The following is a 22087-nucleotide window of genomic DNA, read 5'->3' as shown; positions in this document are numbered from 1 at the left end:
CTTCATATGCCGTAACAGAGCCCTGTTTTCCTGTCCCTGCCCCCTGATTAGTCTTGGATAAATGTCTTTCTGAAAAATGAGCCTTCTGGCTGGTAGCTCTTTGTTATTCTTATTTCTAGAATAAAAGAAGGCTATGTATGAGGGACCTAGATCCCTCTTTCAAATGTACGTTAATTGAATTTCCACGTTTGGCACCAGAAAGACATATTCCCCCACTCCTCCTGCCAAGATTTGGTGTGCAGAAAATGTCCTTAGATTAAGTGGGAAAAGAAATTTTAGTTTATTATTTGATCGCTATTTTTATGTGGATCAAATTTCAGATGTAAGCAGGGATCCTTTAGCTATGTCACCTGACTGATGAGGTTTGTAAAATCCAAATGGGGTCAGTGGGTCCCAGTGGCCCCGGGACCTGTTGTAACAGGGTGACAAGCCCAGCACTGGCAGTGTCCCCTATCAATCAGAAGCACTTTGAGGGTGCGGAGTCAGTGCCTGATCCATTCCAGGTAAGAGAGATGCAAGCTGGTAGCAGAGACACACCACAAAGAGCTGGAGATACGAGGCTGGCTGTTCGCCTAATATTTCTAGGGTGCCAGAGAAGATCAGAGAAGAGAGCACAGGTGTGATAGCAGATGTGGTTGGGCTGCTGATGATTTAAAGCGACAATTAACATTATTCTGCATTGCCACAGTCTGTTATTTTGCAGTCCCTTGTCTCTGGTTTAACCCTTTCTTTTTTTTTCTTTTTTTTTTCTTTTTTGGTTATTCATTGCCAGTTGTCACTCAGCTAAATTGTGCTATTGTACTATGTCACTATTATTTTTAAATCTTCTTATTTGCGTAAAACCAATCTGTTAATGGCTAGACTCCTGGGATTCTGGTAGAGGGTTTGTCATATAGAAGACTACTCAAAGGGGTAAGATATGTGTGCGAACATTTTCTGGAAAGTACAAAGAAAAGGCAGAAAAGAACCCACTGTAATAACAGGTTTTCCACAGCATGGTAAAGCACAAATGTATTATTATCCGATTCTGCAGTCTAATATCACGAGAGTGAATGCAATTTGGCATTGCATTAGTGAATCTCTTTCTCTAGGTTAAAAACAAAGACTGTTCAGTTGAAAGTCTTTAACATCTTGCTACTTTAATATGTGAAAGCTTCTTGTCACTAAGAGGATCGTGTATTACTGGCATTATTCCCACCTTTAATGCATTTTGCACCAGTGGGCTTCATGAATATTTAAAGCAGGGCAGTGGCTATGCTCTTTAGCACTGGATTGCAATCTATTGGTAAATCAGACATTTGGTGTTGCTTACTTTGGGTTTTATTTCTGAGCTGGCTAAGGAATAATTGATTTTGTAAGACAGGGCTACTCAACATAACACCCCGAGAGATATACTTAAAAGGAAATGAAGAATGAAGCATAACATTCTGAACCATGGTGTGTTTCTAAGATCTTCCAAAAAGCATCTATGAAATACTCACTGACTGTATATAAATAGTAGTCACCAAATGGAGTGCCTGCTCATCTGCTAAAGTGGCTTAGTGTCAGTGCATAACCACGTCAGAAACCTGGATTCCAGTATTAATCTCCTCCTTATGGGCCACTGAGGAAATGAGAGCACTCTTTACACTGGACAAGCCATGGCTGGGATAGATACTGGGCAGCTATTTCAGAGGTCCACGATGTGTCCAAGTAAGTGGAAGGAGATAAATAATAGGAAAAACCCTTCTGTCGAATTTCCTGTTGGAAAACGCTGAGAAGAGAGGACGGGAGTATTTTCTTAAAACAAGATTAAAGCCTGCAAACCTCTGACTTGTAGAGTTAATCAAAATCAAAATGATGAATTGGGGTTAAATATGCATGCTTTTCTTTTGAATTTCAATATCAGCAGGTCAGCCAGCAGCAGTCTCAAAGTGCAGCATTGCCCAGAATAAGATGCAGTTTGCTAGCTGTAAGACAGACACGCAGATATGTATAACACGCTCAGGAGAGAGTGCTTCCCCTGCAGCCTGCCAGTGTCCGAGGAGGTGAGGAAGCCATCTCTGCAGATTGCTCCTCTGCCTTCCCCTTCCTCCCTCCTGGAGGCTGCAGGTGGAGGAGAAAGGCAGCAGTATCCCTGACAGGAGGTGCCTGACCTTGAACGGGCCACTCAGGGGTTAGCACCACGGATAAAAAGGGGCATAAATACCCCTGCTGCTTCCCACAACTCGGTCCTACACACCCCAAGGCCACCTCCGTGGCTGAGCGTAGGGGTTTGTGCTCTACAATAAGCACCGTGCTTGTGGTAGGCAACTTTCCTCCCTCCTCACGAGCCTGGCCCACGCTGGAGGGGCCTTTTCCATTTCTTGCAAGTGGACAAGGATCCCACTGGGCAGGCTCAGCTCAGGAGAAGATGCTGAAGCCGTTCCGTGGGGACACCGTGTCTCAGATGACCCAAAGCTGGGAGCTTGGATGAAGGCATCCAGGCCTGGATGAAGGGGCTCGGCATGCTCAGTGTCTAGGTCAGTGGGTGAAGGAAGGAGCATCGGTCTCAGGCATGCTGTGCAGCTGGGTGGTATTCCCAAGTGAGGTGCTGACGTCGCAGCATAATTACAGCAGTGTCCTGCTCTTCTTTCCACATGGCTGGGACAATAAACTCCACTTACCTACAGCAAACAGACACACGCACAAAATGTATTAAGAAGATGAACTGGTTTAGTCTTTTGTTTCATATTTTACTGCTCATCACTAATATATATAGTTTGGGTAAATGCTCCTATAAGACAAGTGAACAGTCTGCAACACATGAGGATGGTGAAACTGCATTCTCATGCAAATAAGCAGCGCTGTACATGGAAGATATTTGTGCAAATCATGCAGCTGCCATCTGCAGCGACCCCTACAATCAATATTGCTCTAGCAATCAATATTTATCTTTATTATAGTCTAGAAGGAAAACATATAAAAGAAACTAATGATTTTGCCAGCTTCTCAATCCCCACAGCAATTAGGTCAGTCAGCTATGGGTCCCTTCCCCCTTCCATCAGTTGCTCTCAACCAGAGCGTCTGCAAACAAGATGCTGTACCACTATAAAGTACTAAAAGGCAGTTTTGGAAGCTCACATACATTACGTGGGTATTGGCTACTTCATGTTCAGCAGTGTGTATAATAACTATGTGTGACCTACTTGTTCCAGATGCAGAAACAACGAGCAGCTTTAATATCTGCAGTGTCCCGTGCATTACAGAGTAGATATATTGCCATTTTCTGCTGCTTTCCTTTCTCTTTTAGAGAAAAAGTAGATCTTTGTTCATGGCTACATATAGCACTTAAACATACTCATTGGACTTGCGGTTCAAATAAACACAGAAATGGAATCAAATCATTAAAAAACCCACAATCTTGCAAACAAATTTCTGCTTAACTTGAGATCGTACCTAAGGCATGAAGTGAAGCTGCTGCTGCATAAATCTTCACGTGGAGCTTAGTAGTCATGTCTAATAACAGTCCAGGCAAGGGCTTATAGAGGAAAGTAAAGGCACTGCAGCATGCAATCTCTGCATTGCACAGCAGGAGACGACCAAGCAACTTACACCCTCTTACACCCATGTCGCTTATCTTAGCCTAATAACAGAGCTACCTCCAGTGCCTACCCAGAAATTAGCCCACTTCTGGCTCTGTTAACTGTTATTGTTTCATTTGGTGTGTGTTCTATGGTTAAAAGATTTAGAAATAAAAAGAAAACAGCTGACATCCAGTGTAACTGTTGAGACACCATGTTGAGATAACTGTAGAGATACCGTGCAGTGGGGTAAGAGTCAACAATACTGTAAAAGAGTACTCTAGGCACCTGGAAATCAGTCAATGAAGGGGGCAACTTAAGTTTCAACTTGAAACTAACCTGGGTGAAAAAGTGACTTTGTGCTTAACTGTAACCAGAGACCGATCCCCACTGACTTCTAAAAGACCTTAAATCAAGCCAAAAATAGGTAATTTGCCTCTTTCTCAGCAGTGAGGGCGCAGCAAGGGAAGATATGGGAACAAGAAGTTAACTTTAACTTCAGAGGATGTTTCTCTAAGAGCAGCTTACGGTCCAGTCTTTTTGAGGAGTAGGAGGCAGGAATGAGCACATTGTATTTCTAAACTGAATGCACTACTAGGAAGTGCTTGGCTAGAAAGTTAATGCTTAGAAAAATGATGCCGCCTTTGACCATCTGGTGAAATTGTTATACTCTACATACATTTTATTTGGTTTTAGTTAAACACAGCCATTTTTCCCAGTCAGGTAAGTTTCACAAAATCACCTTACCATCTTTGCATCCTTTATCCTGTGCCAAAATAGCCTATTTAATTTTGAAGTGAGACTGATTCCCAACTCCCTTAGGGTGGTGGTTTGGAGAATTTGACCTTTCCATCCATTGAGTCAACACAATCCTTCAGAGGCTTATGTTCATTTGACAAACTCCTGCCTTTCCAGATTCTCAGGATTTATTTTCTTAATAACATTCTTTAAAAAAAAATGGTTTTAACATAAGCCAAGATTGTCTGGAGTTACTTATACTTCATGGTGTTTTATTACCAATACACTTTGGAACACTCTGGTAAATAATTCAGCCTACACAAAGAAATTGGCTGTATTTTCTCTATACATCGAAGAAGTCTGTCATGTAGACTATATATCACAGCTTTAAATGTTCTCAGATAAATGCAAACCCACATTGTGTTTCATCTGTACTATTCACCCAGGCAGGTCTTTTAGGGACCCTATATGACACATACATCTCTTATCCAAAAACTAGAATCCCTAATGTTTGGTTTTGTAATAAGAAAGACATTTTTTATATTTTGCAATTACAGCAAAACTTGCTGTGTGTCCAGGGGCTATTACCCTACACAGTCATAAAGCTTATAGATTTTTTTCCTTGTGCTCCTCTTTTCAGATGCTGATCCAAACTTGGTTTTCAGTTTCAGAAGGTGAACTTCCAGCTTATGGAAGTCAATGAAAGTTATTCTACTGACTTCAGTGAAACAAAAGTTCTCTCCCAGTGTCATAACCATGGAGTAACTCTGCCGTAGCCAGCAGAGCCTTTCACTGGCAGAAGGGAGAACAGACTCTGTCAGAGTGTAAATGCGCAGTCGTTCACAGAATGCAAAGGAATAACTTAGAAATTGTGATGATAAAAGCAGAATTTGGCTTACTGACTGCTTCAATTGCTTCAGAGGAAATATTGATTTGTGAAAAGCCAAAAATAACTTCTGAGATTTTTTGGGGTTTTCTCATCTTATCGTGGTGCCATGCTCCTCCAGGAGCAAGACACAAATTCCTCTGAAATTTAAGGGAAGGAAGGCTTGTAAGACATGTAGAGCTGTCATTTGTCTTCACTATTATTGGTCTGTCAGCATTAGAGTTGGGAAAAAAACCAAAAACCCTGCAATAATTTTAAAAGCTCGGCTCAAAATAGCCAAATTTCCTGCTAGGTTTCCATGGCCAAGATGCCTAACCCCTACATTCAGTGTGTGGTGTGTGTTCGGGAGGCATGGAGGCACAGAGGGATGGGCGGTCATGGCAGACAAGGCTGGAGGGATGGACTGGGAAAGGACAGAGAACTGCGGAAGCAGGGAGAAAACTTAAAGCTGACTTGCAGCTAGTCCATTTTGCTGTTTGCTGGAGAGCGAGGAGGAGCTGCAAGCAGCTGCCCATGCACAGGGGCTCAGGAAGGGTTTTAGGGACACTACATGAAGGTGGGAGGAGGTCCTCCTCACCTGCCTTCCCTCTGCCTAGCTCCGAGGCTGCAATGGCACTCCTGGCGTGGAGCAGGGGAATTAAACATTTACCTGGCGGGAACAGCTGGAGGATGTGTGGGGTAGCAGCTCGGCTGGCATCGAGGTGTCGTGGCTGTGGGCTGCCTAAACGCCACGCTGTACGTGTTACGACGGTGCACGTGTGTGGCCGGGCATTGCGTGAGACAGCAACAGCACCCCTCTGTTTTCAGGAAATGTCCATGTACAACCTATACGTGTGACAGCATGGCAGAGAGCAACCATTTTACGTGCCCAGTTTAACAGGGGAGCAAATGAACCCAGGTTTGTTTTTTATTCCTCTGCCACTAGCTGTGACTGCGGTTATCAGTCCTAGGTAGGAAAACGTAGCAGCCTTGTGAGTGCACACCTTTATTTGCATTTGAAAGAATGGTTGTGGCAGTTTGTTCTGTGCTCTCGCCGTAATACAGGGTGTTATAAAGATCATGCCCGGCTCCTGCCGCTTTGTGGGAGATACGCAAAAGGATCCCTTTCGGCTCTGCAAGGGCAGAGCTGTGCGCAGGTGCTCCAAGGCCAAGCCATCACTTGGTTGTGTAACCCCATGGCTGGGAGAGCCTGGGCTCACCACGTTGTGAAAGTGCACGTAAGGGATAATATGATAATGCACATCAAATATTAATGTGCATTGACACATAATCGTCTGCATACATCAGGGCATTACAGCATGAAAGAGCGAGTTCAAAGACCTTGGAGAGCAACGCGCTTTTGCACCTTTTTCCCCTGTTTTCTTTTCTCCTTTTTGTTATTTAAAAATAAGCTTTCCTCCCTCCCTGGCCCCCCATTTAGCCAAAGTCATACCCTAATAGTAAACTGAGCGGTGCCTTCATGACGGCCTATTTAGTCGCAATAAAAAGCCGATTGGCCTAATGCGCAATCAAGAAAGGAGTGACATTTATTGCTTTGGTTTTATGATGCTGTGAACTGAGCAAGATTTGGAGCCTTACAGTGCCTTCAGGGGGCAGGAGATCACCAGCAATGAATTGTATTTATACCTTTTCCAATTTCCTACCAGCATTTTAGCAATAAATAGACTGTGTTGTTATTGAGTTTTATGTAAGTATGTTTACGAAAACAGGAATACAACTTTGTAGCTCAGAATTACATGTGTTGGCTAAATAGATCAGCAGAGAGAATAACTATATAAAGCATTGGGAAAGCACTTTCTAATTTATTATCAAATGTCTTAATAGAATGCTTCATCTCTTCCATCCCACTTTATGTTAACTATTAAATTAAAACCGCATCCATTGCAGAAGGTCAGAGGCTCCTTCACAACACCCATGTTGGAACATCAAGGCCACGATTTGTTCACACATCTAAGCCATTAAAAATACATCCCATGCATTAAATATGAGCCTGAGGAAAACTCAATAGGAGCTGACACGCAGGGCTGACCTCTGGTCCCACAGCCCCTGCGGCATGGCAGGTGTCCCTTCCCCACGGCGTCCATCTCCTGCCCAGGTTCATTCATTCATCTTCCTTTCCCTGGCAGCGGTACTTTCTCTCGGGACTTGCTCCCAAAAGCAGCCAGCCACTGTGGTCGTCATGAGACAGCAAGAGAAGTGGCAGCATCCCCAGCCAGTAGTAGTGCCTAGTTTTGTACAGCAGCTTTCACCTACGGACCTGAAGGCTCTGAGGAAAAAGAGGGTTACTTCTGCTCTTTCCTTCTCGCACGTGCAGTGATTTCCTCGGTCCCAGGCTCATACCTATGGGCTGAGATCTCATTTCACCACTGTGTGGGATGACATGAGGGTATCATCTTGCCTTATTTCTGTCTGTGCAGGAGGTGCAAACAATGCCTGAAGGAAAGCCCGGAAGTATCCTCCTCAAATTTCATTAAATAGCTAGACTGGATTTCGTTTTGTAATTTAAGTCAGCTTACCAAGCAGGGTAGCCTGGAGTAGGCAGCCAATTCAGATGGTGCTGCCTCAGGCAGGTCTCCTCGGAAGTGGGAGGCAGGCGTGTTTGAGGACACAGAGCAGTTTATGGTGAGAGGTAGTCTGATTTTACGCGTGCGGAGGGAGTCTTTACGGGGAGGAATTATTTTACCACAGTTTTCTTCTCACTTGTTTTAGGAAGGTTCCTCTTAAGCCTTGCCTTTCCCACCGGCAGCGGATGGCTCATGCTGTGTGGGATGGGGCTTGCAGCACACGGGTCTCTGCTAGCCCGCAGGCCATCATCCCTTTACTCTCACTGATAAATCAGAGTCCGCTTTTTGCCTTCAGAAGTAACTTCTAGTGTTAGCAAAGGTGTTACCAGAAATTTGCCATTGATCCCAGCTGGTGCCGCAGTTCTTCGTGCGCATATCAAGCTTTCCTGCATGGCAAGGTCCATGCCAGGGCCTCCAGCTAGATGGTGTCCCATGCTTCCCACCAGACGTTGCAATTTTCCCGCCGGCTGTTGCAAGCCAGGGTGAAAGGCTGGGATTTGTGGGAACAATTCTCATTATTCTGCTGGCTTCAAAGATAGGAGCGAACAATATCAGCAGTCTGAGGCACACAGCGATAAAATGTTCATGAAGGACAGCCTCAAATGTTTACAGATGGAGAGAAACAGTCAGCAAAGCTTTGTTTTAGCACAGACTATAGAGACGTGAAGGACACCAAGTGTAGGCAAACCAAAGGCATTTATTTTATTCTATGTGCTTTAAATAAACTTCACACGTTAGATACCTGCAGACACTTGAATTGGCATGTGAACAGAATTAGAATTTTCTTCTCTCGTCACACAGCTAGCATGAGGATTTTTCCATCGCTTCTCAAACCCAGTCATCAGCCTTGTAATTCTCTGGTTTCTCTGTTTGGGTTTAAAGCATCCAGACTGCTTTACACAACTTAGTTCCTTTTAAATAGGAATGATATTTTAAAAAAAATAAAACGAGACATTTATTTTGCCCTAAGGGTGTTAGCATACAATTCAATGTACTGTTGAGGGCACTAGAGGCATCAGGAAGCCACATGAAGGTTATATTATAATTGGTGCTTTGAATTGTGAGAAGGAAGCAAAGGTGAAGTTTGTGATGTTTTTTGTCAAAAACTTAGTAAAGAAAGTTACGGGAAAAAACGAAAGGAGAATTAGGAATCAAGTTGCAGTGTCTTGCACAGCAGATTAAAGAAGTTTTCATGAGCTGCAGGCTCCAGGATGAAGCCTTGAAAAGTGGTGGAGCACAGGAGCAGGACCTCACCAAGCCGGTCCGGCTCTGGGAAGGAGCCAGTGCCCGGGTGGCTCTCCTCACCGCTGTAGGGGAAGGTGCCTCTGGGACTGCTCCACAAAACTGTTTAGAAACAACCTCCATGAGCTGTCATAGCAAATGTGCTCTGAAGAATCCCTACATATTTTTAAGCATTGCCAGTCCCTCCCTGCTATTAAGCAGCAGCAGCAGCGTGGCAGCTGTACGGCGATTGCCCTAGCTCCTGGCTCTGCGCTCCAGCTAGGCTCCCAGCGTATCATTTGGTATGCAAGGAAGGGCAGGAATAAATATATTCACCACTTTAGTGCATTTTAGCTTTGACATATGTCCAGTAAACAATATTTTGGTCTCTTGCAATCCAAAAAAAATAGAAAAAAAATCACCTGATTATTCAGCGCTTCCTTCTGTTGTGATGCTTTGGGGTCCTTCAAATCATTTTCATTATGCACTACATAATAATAAAAATCTCTATGCAGTATGCTGATAATTCCGTGCATGGTCTCTGTGATTTCTAATTGTTTGAATAACAGGATGCTATTGAAATGCCATGCAGAAACATTGCGTCACCCTGAGGGAATCAAGCTTTTCTCCTTTTAGTACTGGTGAAGATAAAGATTTGAACAGTTGAAATAATAGGTAAAATATCCCAGGGAAGCCACTGTGAAAAGTAGACATGCTAAAGCCCTTACTGCAGAAGCTGGGCTGCAAAGGGCAAAAAGGAAAAATAAATTCGATAGATAGATAGATAGATAGATAGATAGATAGATAGATAGATAGATAAATAACGCTAAATGGAAGGCGCTCAGAATAAGCCATGCTTTTTCTTCTCTTGTGATCTTAAAGCAGAGGAGAAGCACTAGCAGGCCCAGGAAAGAAATATCGCATGCTATTTTTGTGCTGCCATTATAAAATATGTATTGTTTATTGTTCTGCACTGCAGCTAAAGTTTTGCATCAGCCTCAAAAATACAGCAAAGTTTGTTTTGAAGGAGACACACAGCGTCTCTGTTCTTTAAGCCTCTTAATGATGTTCGTAAGAGTACGGTGATAGGATTTCAATCTCCTGGCAAGCACAAGCAGGTTGTAGGGTATGATTCACAGAAAGTGTAAAATATTGTGTGCTTGTGTGCATTATGAGTATATCTTATATATACTATTATATGTATATGTATGTCTGCGTACCCGATGTTCAGCTGTGTGCGAAACCAGGCAATGATGGCAGGCAGTTTCGTCTCCTGGCTGGAGGCATCATTGGGTGCCACCCTCTTGGGCTGTGCTCCACATGCTACAGAGACCGCTGTAGGGTACCTGAGCTTGGCCGAGCTTCCAAAAATCCTTGCTGACCATGTAGTGAGGGTGCCAGGACTTTACACTAAAACTTATCTCTCTGTAAAATGGGTATGATAGTACCAAGTCATTCCTGCTCTAGGACTGTGTGAGATTACTGTAAAGCTTAACGGTGTGCTTGTAAATGGGCTGGTATTTTCGTGGTCCTTTTGAGACTGATGTCAAAACAGAGGTGCATGCAAGCTCCCTGGAGCAATCCAATGTAGCTGCCTGTGCACGTGGGCAGGTTTGAGGATGACTGGTGTGGTGCCGAGGTGGGTAGCAGAGGTGACCTGTCGCTGCTCCCCAGCAAAGGGGCATCGTAGGCAGCGTGTTTTAACAATGCAGCAGCACACAGACGGTCTGAATGGAGTAGCTGAGCTCCCGGAGGTGGTGGATGCGTGTGAGCCCAGGTCTGCCCAGCCTGGTTAACCTTGCCAGTCCCTGCTTAGAACTAGTTCAAGTATCTCTGCATGGTGTTGCGTTGAGACATATTAAATGTACTCCAAGCTGCCTGGGTAAATGAGCACTCCCACCAGCCTCCTGACACGCGGCTGAACCACGGTACAATGCGTGTTCAAATGTTGAGGCGTAATGTTAAGCCTGGCTTCATTTCAACTTGCCTGCTGGTAATGTCAACAAAGATGCCCCGTGTACCAGAAAGAAAAACCTTGCAGGAATCCAAATGATAGAGAAGGCATTTGGGACTGATTGCCAGGCTCTTTATGCAGGCGTATACTGCCAGGTTTGCTTTAAATGGGCCTTTAATGCCCTACACAGAGGGGCAGGGGGCTTGGAGAGGACCACACTGACATCCAACCAGAAATTTGAGTTTCTGATCACTGTTTTCTAGTCAGAACAGAGGAAGATAAGAAATGTCTCTGGTGGAAATATCATAAATGTACAACAACCGTGTTTTTATTTATACACTGTTTTATGGCAAAGGGAAGGCTTTGGGCTTTTTTATGCTGCAAAATGTTGTTGGTTTTTTCCTTGCTTTTTTTATTTTTGCCTGGAGAAAATATACGACATGTTTAGAATGATTGCAGAATGGAACATCACTTTCCCTGTAAAATAGTGCTCACTGAGACATGGTGGGATCTCACACTTGACCAAATTAGCATATGCGCTCAAATATCAGAGCTCTGACTAGTAAAAATAACACTAGATTTGCATTTTCACATTTTTAGCTCTCGCTTCCCTGTCTGTTTGGTTTTATGCCTTTTTTCTTGACTGACAATTCTCTTTGTGGCAGATTTATTGCTGTTCTGCTGTTTGGACCCTGTAATCAACTAGACACTTGGCTGAAGACGTTAGTCATTTCATTAAGTACTTTTTTGCAGATATCTCAGGCACAATTTTCTGTTGCTCTGGTTCCAAAAAGCAAATGACCCATGGCCAGCAAAGTCTGAATATGAATCTTTAATAAACAGAGGTAGTACAACAATGCTCTCAGGTTTCCAAACTGCAGAGGGCTAATTAAAAGATGTTGAATAGGGAAGAACTGCCATTGCCGTCTCGCTCTGACAAAAATGTGCCTGCATCTGTTCCCAGTAAAACCGCTCTTTTAGAAGCATTGTCTCATTTATCCTCCTTCCTTCCCATCAGAGCTACATATGAAATCTTCCTCATGCTACGGGCAGATACTGCATAGTAATTTTTTAAAAATTATTTTTCAGTAATACATCGCTGAAAACAAAGACCAAATAGTTGTCTTAGGAGTAAAGATAAAGCATGGAGTGGGGTTCTTTTTATCATCCCTGTGTCACTAATGATTATACTTTATTCATGAACTAAGGAAATATAATTATAGCATTCCTCTACACTTCATGGGCAAAGAACCATTCTCTCGTTTTATTGAGACGCCTCCTTAAAACGCAGTTCCTCCCGCCAGGGACAGTCCTTCATAGCCGTGAATCCTCTCTTCAGTGGCATGCTCTCTGCAGGCAAAGATACTCTCTGTGCCCAGAAAATAATACCATATGTTATTTGCAGAAGAGTGGAGAGTTAGGAGCCTGTGTGCTCACCAGTGTACTCACCCGTGCCTGGTTTATTGACCTCATTAATTTTTACAGAGCCTGATTCAACGGAAAGCCAAGTTGGCTGCTCCAGCTTGGCCAAGCAGCTTGGTGCAGCGCATTGCCATCACTGCTGGGATGCAGACCCCTCTGAGGTCTGGGCAGCTTTTTTTTTTGTGGCCAAGACCTGTGCGGGAAATAACTACTGGTCTACTTCTGCACTCTCCTCTCGTTTCCCTGGGAAGGGGAGAAGCACGCTATGTGGGTGAAATAGTGACAACCATTCCCAAAATGCGCATGGGTTCCCCTGTGCTGTTTAGTACATTTATTGCAGTTACTGCCTTGACAGAAGTGCAGCGACTTGCACCCCACAAGTTAGTAGTGAGGCACAAGGAGGTGCCCATCAGCATCTTACCTGCCACAGGCTTAGTTCCTCTGTTCCAGCCCTCCCACAGGCAGCCCCGTGGGCTTCTCCAGCATGTCAGCGAATGCCACCTCTGTCTGCAGAGACCTTCCGGTTCTGCCTTGATGTGATACTTTCATCAGAGGGTCTAGCAATGTTGCCAAGCTGTGCCGTAGGATGCGCCTGGGGGAGTTAGCCCAAAATCCCCCAGGGAGGTGCCCAGGTTTGCCAGTTGGACAGTCTTTTTAGTTTGTGTTGATTTTTGCTTTCATGATCACAAAAATAACTAAGTGGATTGCTGGATGTTCAGCTCCTCCAAGATTTTCATCATATGAAATGGAATAAAATGAAGTGGAATTCATCAGAGACTATCATAATGACCTGGAAGAATAGACATAAGAAAGTGAGCCTTGTTTAATGATTGTTTACAGTGACAGCCCAATTAACATATGAGCCCATTACTTGAAAGATGCAATGGGCCTGTGGGACAGCATTCAGTATTTCTTCCTTTCTCAGGGGAGCTGCAGGGTATCGGCTGAAATTTTGGAAGCACTCCTTCCTCAAAGATGCTTTTAAAGCTGCTATTCTGACTGCAGAAGGCATGGTTAAGCCTTACGCGTGTATTTTTTGTATGGTCTTGGGTACATTTTAATCCTGTGACCCCCCTAGGAGACCTCATTGACATTCTCACAGCTTCTTGAGCCCGAGAAAAGCTCAGTCAGCCTTTATATTGCCAAGCCTTCTTCAGTGCTACACTTAGGAACACAGAAACCAAATAGATTTATTGATATAACTATAATCAGAAGTCATAGCCAGGGTGATAAAATGGTCAAATGATCAAATTACTTAAAATTAGAAGCGTACTGAAGTGCTTCGGGGACCAGGAAGCTGCAGGCAGGCAGCCGGCCTGCCAGCCAGCCACACATCAGCCACACATGCTGCCAGCCCTCTGTGGGCAGGAGGACATGGGGGAACCCCAGGACCGGTACAGCCAACAACCGAAAGAGGAGAAGCAGCTTCAATTTTGTCACTTGTGAAAGAATAAGAAGGTGACGGGGCAGAGCCTGGACATGGCCAGGTTGCAGGTTGAGCGTGAGCGGTGAAGTGCCGACGCTGGGTGCTAGCTAGGAGCAGGACAGGATTTCTGGACATGACAAGTGTTGAGGCGCGTCTCTCTCTGGGGTAGGGGATTCCTGTGTCCACAGGATCTGAAGTCTTGAACACCATTAAGACTCTCACCTAATATACGCCCTGGGGGCCAAGCAGGGACATCACAGTTTGATTCTTCTTGTTTAATAGGTGATAGTCCCACTTCTGCGTTTTATAATGCTTCAAGAAGCGAAGGCACCTTTACCTATAGTTATAGGTATTAATTCAATCAAATATGTTAAGTGCTATTCATTTGGTATTTATTACATTGCCAGTGGATCACGCTTAAGGATGATGTATGCTCTGTGGCCGTGTGTGCCTGGGCATGCAGGTTGGGAGTAACTGCCCCACCTTTTTCTCTGTAATTTACTTTTATGGACTTCAGGGTTATGGTTGAAGTGGCAGACTGCTTGTTCCTCTACTCTGAAAAAATGTGTTTGAATATACTGTCATTTTCCCTGATAAGATGAGCACTATAAATTAAACAGTCAGCAACCCAAGCACATTAATCTTCCTGATGCAATCCTACCTTTAGCATTTCCTGACATATATTTGATGTTGACTTAATTGTGCAGCCTTAAAGTAGGATTTGAGTACGTAAGTGCAAAAGCAGTAAGAAACTGCAGATGCAAGCTAGAAGCTGTCCACTGAAAACTGTGCAAGGGGTGGCCAATGCACAGATCCTTGCAGTGAGGAGATTGGGGTGACAAGTTTATTGTAGTGGTTTTTTACCTCCCATCTAGTCACCCCTGAAAATCAGGCTTCACATAGGAGATCCTATAAGACTTGAGCATATAGTGTCATCTAGAGGTGGTCCCTTTCTGCTCTCCTCACGCACAAGCAATCTGACATCAGCATAAGTAGCGCGTGGTTCATGGTGCTGCTATGGTGCATCCTCAATGCAGCATGCAGCTACAGAGATCTTGCTTGGAAAGAAAGGCTGTTCTCACAGTTAAGATTTTAGAATGGAGTTGAGAAAAATCTTGGTTCTCTTCTCACTTTTACTGAAGGAGGTCAGAAAAGTAATTTTGGAACTTTGTTTTTTGGAAGGTATCAAAAGATGCAAATAAATGCCTAATGGGCTCTGAAATGGTCTTTGAAACCAGTGGGAGATAGGTCTCTGAGATTTCAGAAATCCCACACAAAGTGTTTGCATGCATCTTTAAGCATCTAAACACCTTTAAAAATATGTCTCTTAAGTGCCTAACTCTGAGCATAGGTTCCTACGTCCCCTAGGCATTTTTGAAATTGCATCCGGAGTTGCTTAGATTTCCCCTAAAGAGCATCCTTTTGTTTTAATTTTCTCATTGACTTAATTTTCTCTTGACTTGAGACATAATATATATTAACCTACGCTCATTTTTTGTAGCAAAATGTAGAGCAGTGAAGCTGTTTCTGAGCTGTTTTATTACAAAAAAGAAGCATATGGCTGATTGTGTCCCATCTGAAATGCAAATGGTGGGGCTACGTGGAAAGAATTACTATTACTTGAGCAGTAAATGTTTCCTAATGAAGTGAGTTTGTCTAAGGTGGGAAGCTGGAAACAGCTGCAGGAAGAAATGACAGTGGTTAATATTTCGGTGGAGCAGAACATTCGTATTCCTCTGATAAGGAGGTTCTTAGAAAATGGACTGTATTTTTTTCTTATATTCTGTATGTTCATCAGTGTGGGAAAATTGTTACACAGGGAGCCAGACTTTCTTCTTCCACTAGCTATGAAATCAGGTAATTTAATTTATAACCACAGCTTTTCACCTTTGGCTTCTTTTTGAGCTGAAGTTTTCTGTATTTTGTGAACATTTGGGGGAAATAGACTTATCCAATGTAAAGAAAGTCTAAAAGAAGATGAGTACTGGTTCCACTGATTTTCATCACCCTGGGCATGTTTGCAGAGGCCAGAGGGCGCGATGGAGAAATCTGACCCACGCTGTCTAATTTCCACCAAAGTTTTTCTCTTGCTTATATCCCTCTACACTTCCAGTGGTCGAAGGTGTCCAGATGCCTGCTGCGAATGGGAGGTGAACTGACTTTTAAACACTTTTTTAAATCAAGCAGCAAGGCTAGAGGCTGACATTTCCATTACTTAACTTTCCAAAGGGAGAGCTGTGGAGTCGGCGCTGTGAGGTTCAGTGCAACCAGTGGGCTGGAGATAGAACATCGGTCGCATTACTTTGCCTTAAATGTCAGAAGGAGCTGGGAAGAGTTTAGATAGCACCATGTGCAGAATTACGTGCTCAGAAGAGCTGAAGCAGCTGCCAGGTTAGACCTCTGGCTTTGTCCCCGAGCAGGATCACATCGGTGTTAATGCAAGCATTGCTGAGGCTGAGCTGTCTGTTACGTGGCACAGTCGGGCGACAGAAGATTAGCATTTCCCTTGCTGATGCCCAAGGGTGTCTGACTTCGCTAATGATAATGAAAGAGGAGAAACCTAAAGAAAAAAGGCTGCAACCTGCTGGTGGTGGAAGTAATTAGGTTTCTCCATCTTATGAGCAATGGCGAGGCTTGCTGGGATCAGGACGTGTCCACGTTAGTGTGTCAGTTCAGATCCGGACCAGACTTGCAAAGTGAATCCCCCACTGTGCTTTGGATCACCTCTCAGGGCAGCCCAGGAGCTTATGAGCTGAGTCGTTGTGGCTCTGGAGATGCCCCTAAGCTCCCTGAGGACAGGGCTACCACTGCCTGACCCACGCTTGCCCACGCTCTGCTCTTGGCCGTGGGAGCCTTCACCTCGCACAGAGCACGTCACTAGGTTCGGAGTGGGAGCTGACCTTCCTGCGTGACACCTGGATAAGGCTTTTTGGTTGCTGAGTTATCAAATGCTTCAGAAAGTGCTTGTGCACAAAGTTACTCCTGAAAACCGCATTCCCCTGGTTTTAATACTGAGTAGCCCCAGCCCGTCCAGGAGCTGGGGGAGATCCCACCACCCCTAGGCACAGACAGAGAGAGTATGGTCACATCACTACTGTCAGTCTCAGTCTTGGCAGGTGGTTTTATCCCCGTAGGGTGGGATGAGACTTCAGTATCGCATCTTTTATTATGATCAGAGTGCCTACAGGTGCTGTAATTATTGTCAGAATTAAATCATATATCAATATAAAACCACATTTTTACAATGTTGCATACGATGGGCAGCAGCTTAACAGAGGTGAATTTGGTGGCTTCTTTAATTCTAAGAGCGTGCAGCAGCTGGAATTATCTGCGTATCTGCTTGGGTGTTCTTTGGTTTACAAGAAATTACAAGTGGTAATGCTGTGGCATACTTTTCCACATATAACACTCTTTTTTATCTTTCCTTTTGCTTGCTTTTCTGTTTTGTGTCTCTTCCCTCTCCCCACATTTCATTTCCATCCAGAAATACAAATGACCTCTTGACAGAACTTTCCACTTTCATTCTGTTGATTTGCATTGTGCAGTCAGGAAAATACAAACACTTTCATTTCTGAGATGTATTTATGATGTCATGAAAAAAGTTTCTTGTATTAGCCTCTTCTTTTTCCTCTTTCTTTATCTTTTCAGGTGTGTGTGCAACATTGACTGTTCTCAAACCAACTTCAATCCTCTTTGTGCTTCCGATGGGAAATCTTATGATAATGCATGTCAAATCAAAGAGGCATCATGCCAGAAACAGGAGAAAATTGAAGTCATGTCTTTGGGTCGATGTCAAGGTAACGCTCATAACAAAACTCATTTCAAAGAATGTTTTCAATTTTTGTTCGGGGAAAAAAAAAGAACCGCGGCTGGCTTCTTATTTGGCACTTCTTACATTTCCATTAGACTCTTGCAATTTATACTGTAGATCAGACTGCGGGAGGGGGCAGAGCTCTCTGTGGTACAGATGCCAAGTGAGGCATGAGAAGCTGTGTACGTAACCCTTCCCACACCCTGTCCGCAGCGGCCGGGGACTGTCCAGCCCTGCGCCGCTGTTGAAATCCAGCACCTGGATTTTGCCCAGAGCTCTGCCCTCAAGGTGGGAGTCAGAGCAGGACAGCCCTTCAGATACATTTTGCCACCCAGGATGGATCCTCTGTTGCTCCCTTAACTGGAGCAGCATGAAGCAATCTCAGGACACCAAAGGTGTGCTCCCAAGCGTGGTGCTGGGGCTTGTTTTTCATCTGACCTGCGCTGGGCCCACAAGATATCATCAAAGGTGCCTGGAAGGAAATTTTGCCAATACCAGCTCAAGACTCTCTGTGTTTCTCCATGAATGCCATGCTTCTCTGTGCCCAGCTCATGGGCTACTACATCACCTGTAACCTTTGAGTTGACTTTAAAAACTCTATTTTGTTCTAAAATAAAAATGAAGAAAATTTGCCTTTAAATAGCTCCCATAAATAAAGTGTCTGCTGAGGCTCAGACTCTTAATAGCTTTTTTCCCCTTAGTTTCTGACCTATAAATCCTCAGTACATCTACTTACAAGACCGTACTATACAGGTGTATTAAACACTTTCTAGTTTTTTCCTGTCTCTTTAAAGTTAACCACCCTACATGGTAGTTCATTTCAGGGTACATATTAAAACTCCCCGATTACTTCAAATAGAGCGGAAATGACACCTGCTTCATACTGATGTGTTTATCCCAGCTGCAATCTGTTATCACATATTGTTAAAAGAAAAAAAAATTGTTTTCGTAATGGAAGATGTTTCAAGTTTCATTCCAAAAAGCCCGATCCTGCTGTTTTCACCTGGCAGGCCCAGGGGAGCAGCCAGCAGCATTGCTGTGCATGCGAGCGAAGCTACGTTTGCCTGGGCACTGGCAGCTGGGGCATAGTTTGTATCAAGCACAGGCTCCCCAAGCAATTCAACGTATTTCTTTTCACACAGATAATACTACAACAACTACAAAATCGGAAGATGGGCATTACGCAAGAACAGATTATGCAGGTACGGTTCCTGTTCTGTGAGAATGACAATTCGCACGAACTGTGTAAGTCTCTTTTCTCCTCCATTTCCTACGGTGAGGTGTCCTCATCTTCTAGTATGGTTTGGTTAGTTTACTTTAAGAAAACACTCTTTTCGTATTGCTCTTTCTTTTGCTAGAACCTACCTACCTAACAAATGGGCTGCTTCCATTTTTATCAATGCACAGATGTTGTGGCCATAAAACACCTGTTCTGACAGTAGAATAAATGTTGTAAACTATTTGTCAGGATTATCGGATGGTATTGAAAATTATTGAATCGGTGCACTAGTTTATGCATATGTTTGTCACGATACACAGGTTTAAGAAGGTGAAAATCCAGAGCATAGCACAGCTGTGATACCATGAAACACTGCTGTAACAGATAATATTACCTGTGTTTAACTGTGAAGTTAATAAGGTCTTAAAATGGTTTTTTTAAGTGATAAATGGTTTTAATTTATTTAGAAGCTACAGTAAAATGTAACGGCTGAATAGCCTTATATGACACTTGAAATTAAAAACATGTAAATACTGGTGAGGTTTGGGAGACATTTTTTACACCCTTTACCTGGGAGGAGTGATTTAGAAATTGAATGTGTGTATGCGCGTATGCATGTGCCTGCAGATATTCACAGCTCACGCTGAGAATTCAAGCCTTTGGGGAGGTATTGTGAAAATGGGTCAGGTGATGCATTCGTTGCTTAAGTTTGTGATATTTTTGTGTTTTGAAAGTAGGTATTTAGAGAGAGTAGGTGCAGATCGCTGGGTTTACCTGAGCAGCTTGCTGCATGGCTTAGGTGAAATCCAGCTGATGGTTTCACAGGTCTTAACATTTCTTACCAGGAGAGTCCTCTTGACATTAGTTAATCCGGCTTGTCATCTCTTGTCAGGGTGCTTTTGTGCACGACGTCCCTGTGTTAATAGGGTGCCCAGCCATTTGAAATGATTGTTCTGTTCCTACTTAAAAATGGTGCGTGATGATTAAAACATAGAGCTATGAATAAATGATGGCTCGGTGAGGCAGAGGAGTGCAAGGTGTCGGGGGTGGCTGCAGCACGAAGCAGTGAGGGTAGAAATTTCTGTGGAAAGTGAATGCTGGGATTAATTTCCAAAAGATCAAAGATGAGCCATGGTCCAGGTATTTCCTACTGCCAAGGAGCCCTTCCCTGGTGAAGAGAGTCATGCAAAGAGAGAAAAGTCTTCAGTCTCTTTTCCACAAAACCTTGATTACTCTCAGCTTTTTTCTGGGAGGCAGTGGTCAGGTTTTTCTAAAGGCTGGAAGGGCTGAGGTTATATCCTGTGATGGGCAGGAGACACGGCCAAGTAGGCCAAAATCATTTGTTTTAAGTTAGAAATGAAGGTAAATAATACTGTTGTGTTAAATCCTTTACTTTCATTGCTGGAGAACTGAGGAGAGCACTGGCATCCTCAAGTCAAGATGAAGGCCTGCAGACCCTTTGTAAATGTTGTGCAACCTGTCCTACTCTGTTACTTTCTGCTGGTGTAGCTTTAGGATGGCAATCACCAACATCACCTAGCGAGGAGACAGCACATTTAAGCATGAAGCAACTGAGTTGTAACAAAAAGGGAGGAAAGGCAGCTTGAGGATTAGGAAGGAGGAGGAGATCACAGCGATGCCAAGAGAAAGCCAAGTCATGGGTCATAGAGGAAGAGGAGCACAGAAGGCGCCTTCAGCTCAAGTGGGCAGGAGGAAGAGAACAGCTCTTGCTTAAGAGAGAGTTGATATTTCAGCCCACACTTGAAAGGAGAGGTGGTGGGTAGAAGAACATTGATTGCAGCAAAGCGTTGTCAGGGGTAGGGAAACAAGCAGGGAACACAGGAGGAAACTGGGTTACTGGGCAGGGAGGAGAGCGAAGCTACGGCATGGAGAAGCAGGTCTGGAGATGGTCTCTGAGAGCCAAGAGGTCACAAAGAGATGGTCCAGCGAGAGGTGATGGGGGCCTGTGGTGGGGAGACAGGGCACCTCCCTCCCCTAGAGCTCCAGGAGGGCTGGAGACATCCTGAATCAGCAGTGAGGTCCAGTAGGTACCTGTTTGGCACAGGAAAGCACCATCATTGCACCTTAGCAAGCAGCGTCTCGAGGCTCCTGGTATGGCTCAGGCCCGTGGTATGTCTTGAGGGCAGTGACTCTGTCCCCTGGGGTGCGTCTCATCAGATACCATCCATTGATTTAACCTGAACCACAGTCGCTTGCACCAGCTGATGATACATCTTCTTTTTGTGTACCTAACTATTATTCCTGCTTAAACTTTTCATTTTTACATGTGGTGACATTATGTAGGGTGAAAGTTGCAAGTTCATGCAGGGCAATCCGCGTGCCTCCAGTGTTCCCAGATGTCTGTGCCATAACCCTGCTGGGACACCCTAGGGGAAAGGCACCGCTGTACCAAAAAGCTGTAACAAGCCCAGCCTTTCAGAAGTAGTTGGTGAAGAGGAAGACAGCAGTATAAAACTGAGGCTCAGTGAACATTCAGGCTTCAACATTTGCCAGGCAGGAAGCTCTGTACCATCCTCATGTTCTTTTAAGTGCAGAAATGTTTGATTCTGGCTATTATAGGAATGTGGTATGTACTACTTTTTTCCCAGCTTCATCTCCTCAGAAGGGAAATGCTGCCTTGACCATGGGGAGCTTTGTGTGAAAAAGCAGCAGTTCCTCAGCTGTCATGCCTCTGAAGCAATTTCCCCAAGCTCGTGCCCTTCCACAGAATACGTTTGTTCTCTACCATTTAATAGCACTAAAACTCGCCGAGACCGTGAGCACTACACACTTTTAAAAACATTGACTCGTATGGACTGATTTTCCCAGGGGAGAAAATAGCAGTGGGCATAATTGATGTTGTCAATTATGCTAATGCAGCAGTGCCAAATGCTCTTTGCAGAGATTGTGGTAGCTGAGTGGTGTGGGTTTTTCCGTAAACACCCCCGCATGCTCAATGTGGGGTCCCAGGAAGGCAGCAGCTTTGCAAACAACCACAAGTCCCAACACCCAGCTGGTTTTTTTCATATTGAACTATTCAAACCGTCTGTTCAATCAGTCTCTTTGCTCCCTCCTGTTCTTTCAAGCCCGTTGATACTTGCAAATAACACACAAATCTTGCAGTTTGCAAAACCGAGAGTACTCTTTCCTTTGGAGCATCAATCTTTACATTGTTTGCATCGCCGTGGCTTTTTAAGGGCTCTTACTTTACACAGGCAAGATTTACTCTAGTATTGGAGATGCCTAATGCCAGAGACACCTGAAAAGCAGCGTCCCCCTTTTTGGCAAAGCAAACATGGGGCGA

The 22087-nt window shown here is 44.1% G+C and overlaps 1 protein-coding gene across 1 annotated transcript in view; it reads left to right on the top strand.

Annotated features, from left to right (window-relative positions):
- Window positions 1-22087, top strand: part of TMEFF2 (transmembrane protein with EGF like and two follistatin like domains 2) — a 130473-nt gene that overhangs the window by 78189 nt on the left and 30197 nt on the right. The window contains exons 6-7 of the mRNA XM_075756208.1: window positions 17402-17550; window positions 18707-18766. Of these exons, the coding sequence (XP_075612323.1) occupies window positions 17402-17550; window positions 18707-18766 (209 nt within the window). The remainder of the gene's footprint in view (window positions 1-17401; window positions 17551-18706; window positions 18767-22087) is intronic.

Source organism: Balearica regulorum, chromosome 6 (genome assembly GCF_011004875.1).
Source record: "Balearica regulorum gibbericeps isolate bBalReg1 chromosome 6, bBalReg1.pri, whole genome shotgun sequence".
Taxonomy (NCBI): Eukaryota; Metazoa; Chordata; class Aves; order Gruiformes; family Gruidae; genus Balearica; species Balearica regulorum.
This window is presented reverse-complemented; position numbering and strand designations above follow the sequence as displayed.